Source organism: Procambarus clarkii, chromosome 4, assembly GCF_040958095.1.
Source record: "Procambarus clarkii isolate CNS0578487 chromosome 4, FALCON_Pclarkii_2.0, whole genome shotgun sequence".
In the NCBI taxonomy this organism is placed as follows: Eukaryota; Metazoa; Arthropoda; class Malacostraca; order Decapoda; family Cambaridae; genus Procambarus; species Procambarus clarkii.
The window spans coordinates 41,895,383-41,913,336 of NC_091153.1; the positions used below are offsets into that span (position 1 = coordinate 41,895,383).

The following is a 17,954-nucleotide window of genomic DNA, read 5'->3' on the forward strand; positions in this document are numbered from 1 at the left end:
TGGAAAGTATAAATTGTTGATGATAGCTGGGGACAAATTTCAAGCAATGGAAACACTAGTTGGACTTGAACTAATTGCTGAGTTTTTCTCTTAGTTTACATACATTTGTTGTGCTAATCTTGAAACGTTGATGAAGAGACATGAGGTACATTTCACATGCTTATTTTTAACATTTAAAAATATGTCTAGCCATTTTTTACTTAAGAATGTGAATGTAAAACAGCTATGTTGGCCTTTATCACCTGCATAATTAAAGGAACGCGATGTATTTCATAAATTCTATGCAACTGAATATTTTTTTAACATACGAGAGATAGAAATCAATCGGTATTGCTCTCCAAGATTTCAATAATCAATACAATCATTTATCGCTCATTCACTGCACTGCCATTTTAATGTAAAAACAAATCCTAGAAAACTTATAAATTACCAAACAGAAACAAAGAGAATGAAGGATGGGAGGGGTAGAAATAGCCTAAGCAACTCTATCCCTTTGAGATGTATTTTCTTGTCTCAAATAAACATAGTTGAAGGGAATGAAACTGAAAAGCAGGAAAGAAATATATATTAATATTAATAATCATCATCACTAGGCGTTAGGATCATTGACCATTGTTTTTCACGGGCGGGGAAAGCCAGTCGTTCTTCAAAGTGATAATTTTCTACCTTTGTGCATGTCACATAAACTTTGTACCAGTGACCGTGATCATCTGTGTGTGTATATATTACCCCCAGTTACTCCTGTGATGATATTAATAAAACTTTTATACCCGGTTCGCATGTTTATTTTGCCCATTATAATAGATGTATGCCCCGGTGGAAGCAGTGTTTTATATATGAAGTTAACTGTTCAGCACATTCTGTTAATTGGGTTCATCATGTTCAAGATAACACAATGATTATTCCCTCGCCAGGGATTGTTATATTTGGGACTTGAGTCGGATAGATTGTGTTCCAAGCTGTTGATAATGCTTCATTTATATCAGTCTGGCATCACAACAATTAAAGGACCTTCGGGTTCACAATGTTCAAAATGTTCGGGTTCAAAAACTTGGATAAGTCGACAACCCGTCCTCCGCTCCGAGGCTATAAACCAAAAACTACATGTTAATTTTAACAGGGTTAAACCTAACTGCAGTAAAAATGAAAAAAACACATTTATATATGGTTCTGATACGTCATGTGAAAAGCTCTTATAGATCCTCTTCAGCAAAATCATCCACATTGGATCAAGTATAATGTATAGCATAGAGTGTGAGATATAAAACCTTTAATTATTTTGGGGGGATGGGAGTGAAGTCGCTTTAATATTTATTTGCTTGTGAGCAATTGTTCTGCTCTAATTTTCGCAAAAGTGTCAAGGAGTTTAAGCTGCATTCTGTTTCTGCCTTTTTTGACTGATAATAAAAGCGAGAGATTTTTCTCGCCTATAGTTTTAATAATTGGTGTTATTAAACTCTTCCCCCATCCCCTCCCAGTCAGTGAGAATAGTCCCACGACAATTAAATTTAGGCACGTAATTTTATTGTATCACAAAACTATTCTTTACCCAAATTTACGTAAAACTTATCAATAATAATTAATATTAATAATGATTCAATAACAAGAAAAAACAATGAAACACTGCAAAATAAGTTACGGAAGCTAGATATAGAATAACGACGAGCCTAAGGCAATATTTCTAGCCACCTGCGCCCAAGCGGTCAGTAGCAACGCGACCCTTGTCGAGGCTGCACGTACATCTCAGTACTAATATAGTCGCCGTAACATACGAACGCAGGCCAAAGCAAACCAGGTGTCTCAGGAGACAAGTGACCGTCTTATTGACCGGAAAGAGCTAAACCGACCAATCTGGGAACAGTTAGTAAGTTAACAAGATGAATCTCTTACCACCTGCAGCAGCCGACGGCTCCTCTGCTTGCTGCCTCCTATTACGGATAAGTACATGTTGTAGTTTGCCAATAACATGTTTATTTAGCTCTATGGGAACCAGCCACTTTGACTAGACGGTAGAGCGACGGTCTCGCTTCATGCTGGTTGGAGTTCAATCCCCGACCGTCCACCAAGTGGTTGGGCACCATTCCTTTCCCTCCGTCCCATCCCAAATCCTTATCCTGACCCCTTCCCAGTGCTATATAGTCGTGATGGTTTGGCGCTTTCCCCCTGATAGTTCCCTCCCTCCTTCCCCCTTGATGGGAGGCTCGTGGTGCCGTAACCCCCCCCCCCACACACACACTCACACACGGCTGGTGGCTGACTGGACAGCACGCTGGGCGCGTGATCCTGTGGTCCCGGGTTCGTTTCCCGGCGCCGGAGAGAAACAATGGGCAGAGTTTCTTTCACCCTGATGGGCCCCTGTTACCTAGCAGTAAATAGTTACCTGGGAGTTAGTCAGCTGTCACGGGCTGCTTCCTGGGGTGTGTGTGGTGTGATGTGGGGAAAAAAAGTAGTTAGTAAACAGTTGATTGCCAGTTGAGAGGCGGACCGAAAGAGCAGAGCTCAGAGCTTTTTACTTGTCATCGGTTATGAGAGTTGTTCTACAAATCCCAAGCACTTCTGTTTTACAGGAAGTCAACATAAGTGAACTCAAAAGAATCTAAGGGAAATCAGAGGAGAACTTGAGGGGGTAAGGAACAATGTATGCAAGAAAGCAACATAGCTAGACGATGCATTTATATTTCATAATTTAAAAAAAGATCAGTCATGATTAGTAGGGATCGTGTCAAAATATTAACATAAATGTATGGGATAAGGTAAATGGGATACTGGGATTTATTTCTATAAACATTAGTAATAACATGTCTAATATTCCTTTTTTTTTCCATTGTTAGGATTTGCCCTTGATGGTTACAGAAAATTATAAAGTTAATCCCAGGAATTAGAAACCTCCCTTATGATTAACAAAGCTTTATAAAGTATAATTCTCTAGAACAGCAAACGGTAAGAGGTGATCTGATTGAATTATACAATTGGATGGAAGGGTACAACAACACAACAGGTACAGCACAAGGGTACAACAGGGTAGTGGCTTTACAAGAATGCAAATACTGTACTATCCAATGTATTCTCACAAACCCAATGTACCTTCTTGTATATATATAAATAAATAAACAATGGGGAATATTACATACAAAAATCACCCTGGCATGATATATCTGAGAAAATTATTTGGGGCAATGAGGTGACTAACCAGCATTCTAGCAATTCCCAGACTGTTGCCCTAAATTAACCAACTCGGTCCCAATAGGACAATATGTCATTCAACCCCAGAACTCTACAGAATTCACTGGAAGTAATTCATTATCGAAAGAAGGCACCAAACCGGGAAGGCTATGTAACTCCATCAAATGTGCGGAATAATCAGAGGAATTCACTGGAAGGCCAGAGTGTAAGCAGGCCATTTGTGAAACCTGGTTGTGGCACCAGTTAAGAGCCTTCAGACCCCTCCCAGTGAATTTAGCAGAGTTCCAAGTTGAATGACTTGTATTATCATGACCGAGTTGATTAAGGCAAGCATTTAGGAATAAATAGAATGCTTTCAAGTCCAGCTTTCCCCAGATGTTTTTTTTTTCTCAAGGGGGATATTAATAAGGTGGTAATTATAGCAACACAAAATAGAACACGCAAGAAAAACAAATTACCTTAGATAAATTAAGATTCGGTAAAGATCTGGGTTAAGTACCGGTTTGGGAATAGTGTTGGTTAATGAAGCAGATTAGCAGGAACTTTTCTAACCTTCCCACAAAGCAGTCATATAAATGAATGGGAGGTTATCTCGAGATGATTTTGGGGCTTTAGTGTCCCCGTGGCCCGGTCCTCGACCAGGCCTCCACCCCCAGGAAGCAGCCCATGACAGCTGGCTAACACCCAGGTACCAATTTTACTGCTAGTTAACAGGGGCATAGGGTGAAAGAAACTCTGCCCATTGTTTCTCGCCGGCACCCGGGATCGAACCCAGGACCACAGAATCACAAGTCCAGCGTGCTGTCCACTTGGCCGACCGGCTCCCCCGAGAACACACACACATGGGAGAACACATTTTTCAGTTCCTTTATTCTTATGCCTTGGCAATGCCACCTACCCAGCCAAAGATGAACCATTGTTTGGGAGGCCACAAAATTGTTTCCTGCTTGACCAATCACTTTTGGTAAGTAGCATACATAGTTGTGAACTGCTGAACACCTTTAAAGCTGGATGGCAAATATAAACTGAAACATGTTATCACTTTATTAATTACAATAATATAAAGACTTACAGAAATATTTACAACTGGGTAAAATCCTTACGAGCCTGTACATAATCAGAAGTAGGTAGTAAGTAGATAAAAACAGATGAATAGATGAATTCAATTTTGCTTTTGTAATCAAAGACAGTGTATCAAGGGTAAGGTGAATGAGACTACACTAAAACCAACTCTTACATGTTGCACAATGTGAAATGAAAATTCATGTGAACATTTCTTTGGTAGCTGTATAAATATTATTTCTTTAATTATCCATTAAACATGGATAGTTCTTAATTATTAAATAACACTGAACATGTTGAATGATATTTAGAAGAAAAATAAAATACAAGATATACAAATAACAAATCTAATAAAATTAACATCTTTATTGTTCAATACCCTGACACACGAACTGGACAATTTTGCCAACAGTTTTAAGCTCAAGAAAATTCTCAAAACATCACTTGGGAGTAGAATTTTAAAACAGTATAACCAAATAGGCTACTATAATAAAAAAAAAAAGACCATTTCTGCTTTTGAAAAGTGATACACAGCTATTGGTTTTCAATGCTAGGAATTAGATAATTTTTTTTTGAGTATTGCTGAAGGAAAACAGCACATGCAGAATGAAGAACAGTAACATGATAGACTGTGCCATGCTGTAAGACACACAAATATACATTGTATGAGATCAGAGTATCTTCTGCAGCTTAACCGTGTGAGTAACCAAGATACTGAATTCTGAAACATACTTGGGACTTGTACTGTAGTAATATGAGGCTAGTTCACAATGGCAGACTCGATCACAACACACATCAACAGGATTAGACGAAAGTGCAGATGTGAAGAAAAATTGCTGGGAATACTTTACAAATTATATGCCGTAAAATTATACAGTACTTTGTTTCTCATTGGAGGCATTTACATACAGGCTTAGCATATGACAATGTACAGATTACTTAAAATTTTGTTTGCCATTTGTAGAAATTATTTCAAACTACACAATGTGAGCAAATTCAGACTGCCAATAAACTACTACTTAGTTGCAGTTTTATTAAAACAAAAATTGTTTTAATGCTTCTAATACAAATAGCAAGCTGTTCCTACTATCCTTCAAAAATTATGCTTGTTTTTGTGCTAATAAAATGAGCAATAAAGCTGCAAGATTCATCCATACATCATCTAGGTCAGTAAAATCTGCATAATTTCAATGGTATTTATGTGCATAATAAAATGTAAAATATGGCATGAAATTAAAGTGTGCACTGCAGGTAGGTAGCATAAATGTACCGTATTCATTTGAAATGGTTCCTGCAACCATTCATATTTGTTATACTGTAGTTATATTCCGATAAAATACTGTTATCCCCCTTCCCCTCTCTCTTATACACACACACACACACACACACACACACACACGCATGCATGCATGCATGCATACATACATATATATACAAACATTTACACATTTTAATACAAACTGGTTCTTTGTGCCATTCACTCTGTGGCCAAACAATCTTTGGCCACAAAGATTGTCACAATATGACATTTACAACAAAATGACCTTATACACAAATGCTTCAGCAAGCCGAATACATACACATATTTACACTAATACACAAGATCTTTGTAAATTACTGGCATACATATCAGTTTCTAATAACATATGCCATCAATTTCTGTCATTTTGCTATTCACATACATATGTACACAAAGAATTCACAAGCTTAAATCACCAAGATCATGGGTGATTCTGATGCAGTGTTCATTTTTCAAGGTGAACACTTACGCAAACCAACTGCTTTTTTCTGGGTGTGGACTGTGTACGTTTCAAACTGCAAAGTCATGGACAGGAATTTCAGCCGATCACAATTGTACATTAAAGTTTGTAATATCGGAGAAAACTTATCCATTAGCAATTCCTGTTAAGTCCTTTTATCACATCACATAGTAGACCACAAATCTATATGTTCTTGAGCACTCATGTCTCTTAAATATTATCACCAATTTAGATACTGACCACTTGGATGTCAGTCTTTAAGCCAACTCTCTACACCACCACCTTTCATCCACAATTATCGACTGCTATTCTTCTGAATATTCTTCTTTCTCTTTGCCAACATATCATAGAATGGATTATGGCTAATACTTTGTCTGAAAACAAAAAAAAATCATCATATAAATAGTTTATAGGAGCAATTTTTACTACATACCATATTTGCCGGCGTATAAGACGCGTTTTTTATTTATGTGTATTAAAAAATTGCCCTGCATCTAATGCGGCCGTATTATGGATGTGAGACCAAGTGCCATAGCCTAAGGGAGCCAGACGAGCATACTGGGTAAGTTCGCTAGGCACAAAAATCATTGCTAATCATTCAATATTGAAAACAAGCAGAGTCATCACAAACTTGTAACAAAAAATTTGATATATTTCAGCAGTTATGAAGGAAGCTCGCATCTCACTACCTTACCTAGCGTATATAACCCATACTTGATTTGTTGTACATTATTTAACTACCGTTACCTTCAAGAAACATTCATTATGGAAAAATGCTCCTAGAAATTTAAAAGGCATGTTAAATTTTCATCCACCTGTCAGCCATTTTCAATGAGTCGATGGCAACAAAATCAGAGTGCTGCAATGGTGTGCCACCACCGGGTGTGCCGTCCTGGTGGCCTGATGCGGCAACACAAAACATTACATCCAGAAATACAAGTTTTGCATCCTGTATAGCATTTCTCTTACCAAAAATATAAACAACTATACAGCTGATCTTAGAGAAGGTAAGAATTGGGGTACAAAAGCCACTTTAAAATATCTTTCAATAAATGTATGATGAAACATACTAAAACACTTTTTCCATAAAATATCCTTGTTAAATAGGGGGTGCATCCTATGTGAGGGTGCATCTTTTACACTAACAAATACTGTAATTATTTGATCAGACAATGTGCAGACTATCCGCATATATTTCTTGGGCATTAATATTCTGGCCGAGACAATAAAAACTATACTTTCCAACCAATTTTATTTTCAATGTTTACTGAATTAGCGTTTCTTACCTTATACACTTGATCCATTCTTCCTTTTCATCGGGGGTTGCCGCAGACATTCGGTACACAGTGTGCTTGCCTTCTACTACTTTGCCTTCGCTGTCTGTCTTGCATGCTTTTATGAAATCTGTTGATGTGGCATACAACTCAAAGCAATTTGGCTTATTGCGGTCTTGTACTTCACGAACCTGTAACAAATTGGTATGTAACAAATTGGTATATAGCAATGTTTTGCTACTACAGTAATCATAGAGGAGGGAGGGGGGGTAGAAGAGAGCAGAGGAAAAATTAAGATGTATATGAGAGTAAATAATAGGAGTGAGAGAGTAAGAAAGGGGGTAGAAGGGAAGGAAGTTTTGAGAAGGGAAGAGAATATCGGGAAAAAGCGGCAAACCATTACGACTGTAGCAGGGGGAGGAGGGGGGGGGGGATAGGGAGGCTTGCCAAGTTTTCCTTTGGCAAATGACTAATCTTCCAGGATACAACCCTCAACAGTTACCCGACTTCCAAGTAATAGTTACTATTAGTTAAACAGGCATCAGGTTTAAGAAACTGTGCCCAAAAGCTGCTATCTATCCGAGAACCAAATATGGCTCCAATTGTGTGAGAGCTAACCATGTTAAAAACCTATGCTACAAACATACGCAGCACTTGTGTTATACAAAAAGTTACGGAAGATAGTTTTGAATTAAATCATAATGTGCCTATTTTACTGTGATTAGGCAAAATTGTATCAATCTAGTCAACAAAGATGTTAAATTATGATAATGCACATATTCCAGATTTTATAACAGCTAGAAAGTAATAATAATTACACCGTTTCTGGAATTTCTCATACCTCTATATTCTCCAATGGAATAATCCCTCTTGGCTCCTTGTCTGTAGTGTACTCAAAATAGTAGAGACAATTATCATTGAGAATAAACCATCTCCTCTTCCAAGATTTGTAGCGGCCACCTTGCTTCATAAGCCATCCCTCACGATCAGGATTAAAGAATGTGTGCATCAGATCATTCCCATCATCTTCAGGAATCTTAAAAGGTTCTGTCTTGATACTATCATATAAACTCTGTAACAAATAATATACATAAGATATTTATAACAAATGTCCCAATATTTAAAATACATCACACACATGTATATACTGTACATAGAAAGAGAGTACAGTGGTACCCTGGTTTTCATGTTTAACCTTACCACCGACTTTCTTGAGGTGGAGGGGACCCTTATCGGCATAAACTTCACTACCCATGGCATGGTATATAATTTTATGGTTAGAAAAAAAAAAATCTTTACAAAGAATTCAAGCACGATTGTCACTAGGCAGGAGGCACTGGTAAACTGAAGCGCGCTCAGTGTTACAAACTCGCATTCAAATTTTACGAAGAAATTGAGTTCATAACCCGAAAAATTCGTACAGGGACGTTTAGTAACAGACGTTGCACTGTATCAATGCAGCACATGATAGTCAAGAAGAACCTCTAAATTATACACCCATACCATTAACAAGTGTGGTAGTCAAAACACTGGAAAAAGTAAGTAAAGCCAAATGGGTTGAACGCCTAGGAAGTAATGACATAATAAACAGTATGGTTTACGAACAGGAAAAACCTGTTTAACAAATCTATTTACTGTAGTTTGTATGATAGCGCCAGAGATTCTACAGGAAAGAGGTGGTTGGGTTGACCGTTTATCTAGACCTAAAAAAGGCTTTTGATATAGAGTCCCACACGAGGCTGTTCTGGAAACGAACATGCTGGAGGGGTGACAGGGAGACTTCCGACATGGATGAGGGCAGTAATCAGAACCAATGTATGTGACTGGAGAAGTATTACTAGTGGAGTACCATAGGAGTCTGTTCTTGCACCAGTAATGTTCATTGTCTATATAAACGACCTACCAGAAGGAACAGAATTATATGAACACCTTTGCAGATGAAGTCAAGATACTGGGGGAAGATAGGAGATGCAGACGATTATAATGCCCTTCAATTCTATCTAGATAAGTGCTTGGAGCATCAAGTGGCAAATGGAATTCAATGTGAATAAATGACATGTTATGGAATGTGGAATCGGAGAAAATAGACCCCACACAACTTACGAATTACGTGGAAAGGAATTACAGAACTAATAAAGAACGAGACTTGGGGATTACCTTACCTTACCTTAAGGTTACCTCGAAATGTTCTTGGGTTCCCATGGCTTGGTCCTCGACTAGGCTTCCTCGTTGCTGGATTGGTCAACCAGGCTGTTTGATGTGACTGCTCGTGGCCTCACATACGAGTCACAGCCTGGTTGATCAGGTATCCTTTGGAGGGGCTTATCAAGTTTTCTTGAACAATGTGAGGAGTCGGCCAGTTATACCCCTTGTGTGTAGTGGAACCATACTTAAAGAGTCTCGGGCCTCTGATGTTGATAGAGTTCTCTCTCAGAGTACCTGTTGCACCTCTGCTTTTCAACGGGGTATTCTGCACATCCTGCCATGTCTTCTGGTCTCATATTATTTCTGTGTGCAGGTTTGGGACCAGCCCCTCTACCATTTTCCATGTGTAAATTATTATGTATCTTTCCCGCCTGTGCTCAAGAGAATACAGATTTAGGCATTTTAGTCGATCCCAATAGTTTAGACGTTTTACCAAGTGGATTCTAGCCGTAAAGGATCTCTGCCTGCTCTCCTGGTCAGCAATTTCTCCAGCTTTGAAAAGGGCTGTCAATGTGCAACAGTATTCCATTCTAGAGAGCACTAGTGTCTTGAAAAGTATCATCATTGGTATATCATCTCTAGTGTGAAAGATTGTTATCGAACCTGTCATTATCCAAAACCTGGGTGGTTTTGGATAGCAAATTATCTCTAGAGGAACACAAGGAACATTGTGAGAGGAGAGTATGCGTCGCTTATCAACTTCAGACTTGCTTTTAATTATATGATAGAGAAATACTAGACACTGTTCATGACTTTTGCGAGACCAAAATTGGAATATGCAGCAGTTGTATGGTGCCCAAATCTCAAGAAGCATATAATAAACTGTTAAAAGGTGCAATGACATGTTACAAAATAGTTTCCGGAATTGAAAAATTTTGAGTTACGAGGAGACGAGAGGCATTAAACATGCCAAAGCTTAAAGATACAAGAAAAAGAGGATGTGATCACCACTTACAAAATATTAACAGGAATCTACCAAATTGACAAAGGAATTCCTGAAACCAGCAACTTCACAAAGAAGAGGACACCGATTCAAGCTAAGGAAACAAAGGTGCCAAAACAATACTAGAAAATTGCAAACAGTGGTTATCACCACTTGCATATAATATAAGAGCTATAATGTTCCAACTTGTACTTGGTTGGAACAAGTTGGGAGAAGGCCAATACTGCCAATTTCAAAGCATTATATGGAGAGAGAAAAAAAAAAGGGCTGGGTAGGTGGGACACCATAAGCATAGCTATCATCCTGTAACTACACTTGAGTAATTACACACACAGGATGTCCCAGAAGTGTGACCCCATACGACACTTGTGTGTTTAACTATAATTTTTGTTTACAATATACATGTATGAAATACTGTATATGTTGCCTATGGGGGCCAGATTTTTGGACACCCTGTGCTGTATATTAGTACAGCAAAGTAAATGCTAAATAATTTATATTTATATCAAATATAATCACGAACATAATGAAAATGCCAAAAAGAAAAATATATAGGGAAAGAACACTAATTACTAAAAAAAGTATATCACTTATAAAACTCACCTCCAAAAGTTCTCTTGGAAGATCATCACCATTGTCAATGCCTCGGTTCATGGTGATAAACTGTTCAATAGTTTGTTTGTCCTTGACTGCAGGGTTGTGCAAAGACGTATTCAACATGATGATTGCAAATGACAGCACAAAACAAGTATCAGGGTGCTGGAAGATTGAGGGGTTGAGTTCACAGTATCGGTGGGCAAAGCGCTCCATCATTCTGTCAATCTTTTGTGCTTCTCCAGGCAAACGGAAACTCCACAGAAATTGTCTGTTGGCCAAAATGAGTTTTTATTTATTATAAATACAGTATTCAAGAAATATTGTAATACAGCACAGTAATACTAACCTTGGGTGATAAAGTTTTAAGGCTCATTAACTGTAATAAATTTAAACAAGGTTTAAACCATGACCGAGGAAACATGTATTTTATAGGTTTTAAACAGGTTTTATAAGCAATGTATTGTAGTTGCATAAATGGTTGACAAATCCTGGTCCAGGTAGTCTCATTCCCCAGTGCAGTGGGAATCTTATCAAACTCCCCCAAACTATGGGGGGGGGGGGGGGGTGGAGTGAGGGGAATTTGACTGGAGATTTCTCAATTGCAGAATTACTTTAAATATGTTAATGTAATTTTCCTCAAACCCTAAACCAAGCTATAATCAACCTCACACACACACAGCCAAGTATTTAGTCAATTGACTGTTGAAGCTGCCCATCTCACATTTAGCCCGACTCAAACCCCCACAGCATTGGGTACATTTGAATAAAATGGGAGGGTATACGAGCAACTGGCCTTTCTGCTCAGAAAGAAGCTTTCCATCTTCACAACAAGATGTCCCACTTGTTCTTTCTTTCTGCCAAGCAGGAATGATAGAAAAATTTCATCCACCACTTATGTGTAATGTGTGCAAGTTGTATAATTGCGGACAGCTGCTGCTCGAGTGGTTTGAACATGGCCTTCCAGATATCAAGCCAGTGTCTGGACCACTGGCAGTAATAACATTGTGCATCATCATGAGTGACAAATCACTATCCAAATTAGCAACACTCCTCTATACTTTCCTTCATGTAGCTAGGGTAGCTACCCTAATGCAAATGTAGCTACTGTAAATATGTTAACAAAAATTCTACCTGCTCATCACAATACTTCCATACAAAATTTGAATCACTTGCATTGGTGAATAATTACTGTATTTCTAACTACAAAAAATTTTCACGGCCCATTCTCAGTGCATGCGATATGTGACCGGATATTAACACATTCCCAATACCTGACGAAGATCAGCTATATAACAAAAATTATTAAACTTATTACATCAAGATGATAAAAGGTTTTCTTCACATTAACATCATCTCTCTACCGTCCTTAATGCAAGGTACAGTAATGATCAGGAGAGAGCATTAAGCCATCATGACTATATGGCACATCAAAGGGATACGAGGATTAGGATTTAGGATAGGATGGAGGAAAGGAATAGTGCTACTTGGATGGCGAGAGATTGAACGCCACATCGCAAGAAGTAAGACCGTCGCTCTACTGTCTAGTCGAAGTGGTTGGGCTTGGAGAATAAATGAAATTTAAATTTTATGGATTTCTCAATGAAAATGTAAAAATAAATAAGTTAGGGAATTTATTACCGATCATGCAAGTTCTATTAGTTTATGCTGTACATTATAATCTTAATTTGTTACTACTGTAAACTAAATTATTTATACACACCTTAGAGCCTGTACTAGGATCAAATCGGTGAAATCATGAAGACAGACAAACGCATCTAGAACCGACTGGTTGAAGTCGTTACGTTCACCAAGATAGTCTCCAATGGCTGTCTTGTTCAATCCTTCTCCTTTGTACAGGAATTGTGCAATATCTGAAAAAAATACAGCCATGAGCAAATAAGCAACGAAACAGTTTTTATGCAAGTGTTTACATTTTCCAGCTTATCTAATTATGGCTGCAAGGCAGCACTCACTCAGCAAAAAAAAAAAAAAAAAAAATCCTTCACTGCATCCTGTAATGTTTATCCAGACATCCGACTTCACGACCCCATCTATCAGTCAATGATAAAAAAAAATTCTTATAAAAATGTGTTCAATATTTTTCCATTTAATCAGCATATACCTGGAGCATACCTGGAGAGGGGTACCAGGTATGGCGATGGAGAACCAACATCAAGGGCCCAGGACTTTTCAACATGCTCCCGCTACACGTAAGGAGCATAACTGGCCGGCCTCTTACAGCATTCATGAGAGAACTCTACAAACGCTTCCAAAGAATACCTTATCAACCAGGCTGTGATTTATACGTCAGGCTGCAAACAGCCGCATCCAAAAGCCTGGTTGACCAGACAACCAACTGGGTCTGGTTGGAGACCAGGCCATGGGGCTGTTGATCTCTAAGCTACACAATATAGACACAAGGCAGAGTTTCGGGAGTAGTTCTACTCCCCTTGCTCAGCCTGCGGTCCAGGTTCGACTTATGATAATTAGGTCCAACAGGCTGTTGCTTGGAGCAGTCCGCAGGCCCACATAACTACAGCTGGGATGGTCTGGCACTTCTTGCAGGAACTTTTCTAAGTTTTTCTTGAAAATGTCCACCTTTGTTCCGACAATGTTTCTAATGTTTGCTTGCTGGGAGAGTATTGAACAACCGTGGACCTCTGATGTTCAGACAGTGCTCTCTGATTGTGCCTTTAGCATCTCTACTCCTCACTGATTCTATTCTTCATTTCCTCCCGTACCTTTTGCTCTAGCATGTTATTCTATTGAGCAAATGTGCCTCCCCACCCCCACCCACACACACTAGCAATTACCCACATGAGACACAGGGACGTTAGAAAGAACTTTGTGTCATAGTAGTTAACAGATGGAATGCATTAAGCAGTGATGTGGTGGAGGCTGACTCCATACACAGTTTCAAATATAGATATGAGAGAGCCCAGTAGGCTCGGGAACCTGTACACCAAATTAATTAAATTAGGTAATTACACTTAGGTAATTACCAGTTGATTTACAGTTGAGAGGCAGGACCAAAGAGCCAAAGCTCAAACCCCGCAAGCACAAATAGGAGAGTGCGTGCGTGCGTGCGTGCGTGCGTGCGTGCACACACGCACGCACGCACGCACGCGCGCGCGGGCAGGATCCAAGAGTCAATGCTCGATTCTGTAAGCACAAATAGGTAGGTGAGTAAGCGAGTACACATACACAGTATATACCTTATCCTAATTGGCAGAGTGAATGGTCTGGGGTTCAGGATGAACATAGGTTGGTTATCTCGAGATGATTTCGGGGCTTTTAGTGTCCCCGTGGCCCGGTCTTCGACCAGGCCTCCACCCCCAGGAAGCAGCCCGTGACAGCTGACTAACACCCAGGTACCTATTTTACTGTTAGGTAACAGGGGCATAGGGTGAAAGAAACTCTGCCCATTGTTTCTTGCCGGCGCCTGGGATCAAACCCAGGACCACAGGATCACAAGTCCAGCGTGCTGTCCGATCGGCCCACTGGCTCCCATGGTCGTGGTCACCAAAATTAAAAAAGGAACTTTTTTGAACTATTGCCACATTCAGACCTCCACAATTTTTGGCACTGCCCGCAAGCTAAACAGCTAAATATTTTCAAAAACTTTTCAAACAAAAAAATTCTTTTAGTAATATGCACCATTATTCATTGATCTTGGTAAAATTGGCAAATTTCCTGCACTCAATAATTTGACAATACTTGCATAAGACAATTCTTCAGCAGCTACAAAGGTTTCTCAGGCTCTTTACCAGAGTAAGGGGTAACTAGTCTTTATTTTAGTATGTCACACCACTAAGCAGCTCTCACGGACAATCACCCACACAAGACAATTACTGTATATTTTTTTTATAAGAGGAGACAGACTGACAGAAACAAACAGTAGAAAGATGGATAGATAATTGGATATGTGGATACACGAGCAGGTTCAGTTGAATAGATGGATAGGTAGGTGGACAGATAAATGAACATTAATAAGTAGGATACAAGGATGGACTGACTGATATATGGATGGATTGATGGACAGATGAATAGATGGTTAAATGGATGGATAGATAGTTGGATATAGGGTTAGACAGCCAGACGGATGGGTGGATACATAGATGCACAGATGGGACAGTTAACTTACCATCAGGGGTGTTCTTCAACAGCCCGTGATCAATTAGGTACTCTATTCCTTTCTTTGGATCCATGTTGAACTTTTTCCTTCCGATGCTCATCTGCTTACTCTTCGGATTATTCTTACTGTGGAATGATAATAACGATATTAACATTATGGCAGGATTTTTAAAATAGATTTGTAAAAACATTCAAAAAGTACTAACAAAAATATAGTAGATTTAGTAAAACTTCCATCTATGGAAACTGATGACAAAATATACTGTTCTTTAATTCTCTGGCATAAATACCGGATAAGAAGGCAACATCCTAAGAGAATATTCAGTTATTGTATATCTAGTGAAGTTAACCTTGAAGTCCAACTCCAACTAAAAGGTTTTGTTTTAAAGTATAATTAAGGTTTTAGATGAGAGGCTCTTCTATCTTGCTAGCGGATTTCACTTATTAGACTAAATGATATTCTTAATATATTTTCAACACATTCAGTGCAAAAATATAAATTTAAAATTGTAACAAACACATGGGAAGATTTATAGTGGTTTACGGGAGAGGAGCGAGGCGTGTTGTGAGAGACGAAGAGCCCAGGTGTTGGAGACTGAGAAGGGAGCTCCCTACACCCCGGGGCCACAACGCTTGACAAGCACCAACATGTAAACACACCCATTGTCCACGGGGTTACCCAACCTTCCCACTTATGAATGGCTGCAACCCTTTGGTAAAGTTCATTCATTCCAATCGCACTCGGCATTAACCAATGGATGAAAAGTATAAACAAAGGATATAATATACGAGCTGAAACTATCAACAAATGACTAAAAATTTAATATAGCACTTGAATCAATGTAAAGATCCTCGATTTTAAAATAAATCTGGTGGAGGGAAAAGGATTTTGAAATAGATCAGCTTCTAATATATTATCCTTTGGATAAATTTAATTGTGCGTCATCATTATTTACGTAAATGTATTAAATATACTGTATTAAGGGAGCCGGTCGGCCGAGCGGACAGCATGCTGGACTTGTCGTCCTGGGTTCGATCCCAGGCGATGGCGAGAAACAATAGGCAGAGTTTCTTTCACCCTATGCCCCTGTTACCTAGCAGTAAAATAGGTACCTGGGTGTTAGTCAGCTGTCACGGGCTGCTTCCTGGGGGTGGAGGCCTGGTCGAGGACCGGGCCGCGGGGACACTAAAAGCCCCGAAATCAAGATAAGATACACTGAACATAATAAAGACAGAACATAGCGAACAGTTTGGAAAACTACAAAATACTTGTGCACACAACAGAACGCGCTGAGATGCCAGAGTTTCCTGGTGGCTCAACCCTAGGCAACGCCCACAATATAATGACATCCTCGCCCATGGTGGACCAAACACAGGAACTCGGTGTAACTGGCTCTAATAAATATTCTCAATGTGCATGTCATGGCTGACAAAACTGTTCCAAAACTGAAAAATAATGCCATGGGTTTGGAATTTTAGATGGTGTTCAACCCTACCAGGCAATGAGTCTTTGGTACTGAAAATACAAGTCTACAGTAGCAGGTGTAATGAGAAGACTACAGGCAGGTGTAGCCTGCCTGTAGCAATCTAAATTTCTGCCTAAAGTCTAAATTTCTTATAAATTTAGACTGCCTAAAGCAGTCTAAATATAGTCTAGTACATAGTCTAAATTTTCATTCACATTACAAATCCATTTAGAGCTTCCTGCAGTGTTATGGAGGCTTCCCTGAAATTATTACAGCTTTACAGGCGTTGGCAATTTTCTTTTAGTTGATACAGTACTTTTATGATTCTTCTGGACTGGTGGTTACCCTGTTTAGTAACCCAGCCTGCTGACACAGGATAATCACCTTTAATACATTTTCCTTATCAACTCACTCCTCACACTACATCCTCACTGTTCAATTGCCATCTCTAAACTGTAATGATCGAGAATCTTGTCTAGGTCTAAGTAAACAAAACGCTATAAAGTACATATTAAGAATAACTGGTGTCCCTGAATTTGGATTGCGGTGAGCAGTTCCTGGGAGTCTACCCGAACAGACGAGCCTTCTCTTATGTCCTTATCAGCGTGTTAGGGTCAGGTTGATTTTCTCACACCATTGTTATGCAAGACCTGAATAAAGGTGAACGTGTTCAAGCAGCATTTGGATAAGTTTTTCAGAGAAATGCCGGACCAACCGGGTTGTAGTGCATATGTGGGCCTGCGGGCCGCTCCAAGCAACAGGGAGACGTCTCCCGTCACGCAGGGTGAAGCCGTACCTCCACAGATCTCCATTATCATCTATTGATACTGGTAATGGCTCAAAAGGGCCACCACTTACGGGCTATTCGTGTCCATGCCACCTTTTGGGTGGCTTAATGTTCATCAATCAATCCAAGACCAAGCAACAGTTGTCATAAGTCGAGCCTGGCACAAGGCCGGGCTCGGGGAGTAGAAGAACTCTTGAAACCATCTTCAGGTATGCTCCTGGTATCAACTAGGACTAATTTAAATCCCCGACACGCCAGCAACTGCACTCCCTGCTGATCTACTCAGCTTTGATCTCTACTTGGGAAATGCATAGACCTGCCTCACATAACACAAGGTACCTGGTTGATGGGGTTTTGGGAGTTGTTCTACTCCAAGCCCGGCCCGAGGCCAGGCTTGACTTGTGAGAGTTTGGTCCACCAGGCTGTTGCTTGGAGCGGCCCGCAGACCCACATATCCACCACAGCCCGGTTGGTCTGGTGGTGCTTGATAAACTATCTAGTTTTCTCTAAGATGTCCACGGTTGTTCCAGCAATATTTCTTAT

At 39.5% G+C, this 17,954-nt stretch overlaps 1 protein-coding gene across 11 annotated transcripts in view; it reads right to left on the reverse strand.

The window, feature by feature from the left end:
• Positions 1–4,213: 4,213 nt before the first annotated feature.
• The window catches only part of step (cytohesin steppke), a 455,937-nt gene continuing 442,196 nt past the window's right edge, over positions 4,214–17,954 (reverse strand). For all 11 annotated transcript variants that reach the window (XM_069333884.1, XM_069333886.1, XM_069333863.1 and 8 more), the window contains 6 exons: positions 15,169–15,284; positions 12,745–12,895; positions 11,031–11,292; positions 8,121–8,351; positions 7,292–7,470; positions 4,214–6,379 (listed from right to left, as the gene is read on the reverse strand). In XM_069333884.1, coding sequence (XP_069189985.1) covers positions 6,301–6,379; positions 7,292–7,470; positions 8,121–8,351; positions 11,031–11,292; positions 12,745–12,895; positions 15,169–15,284 — 1,018 coding nt within the window. In that variant the 3' untranslated portion in view covers positions 4,214–6,300. The remainder of the gene's footprint in view (positions 6,380–7,291; positions 7,471–8,120; positions 8,352–11,030; positions 11,293–12,744; positions 12,896–15,168; positions 15,285–17,954) is intronic.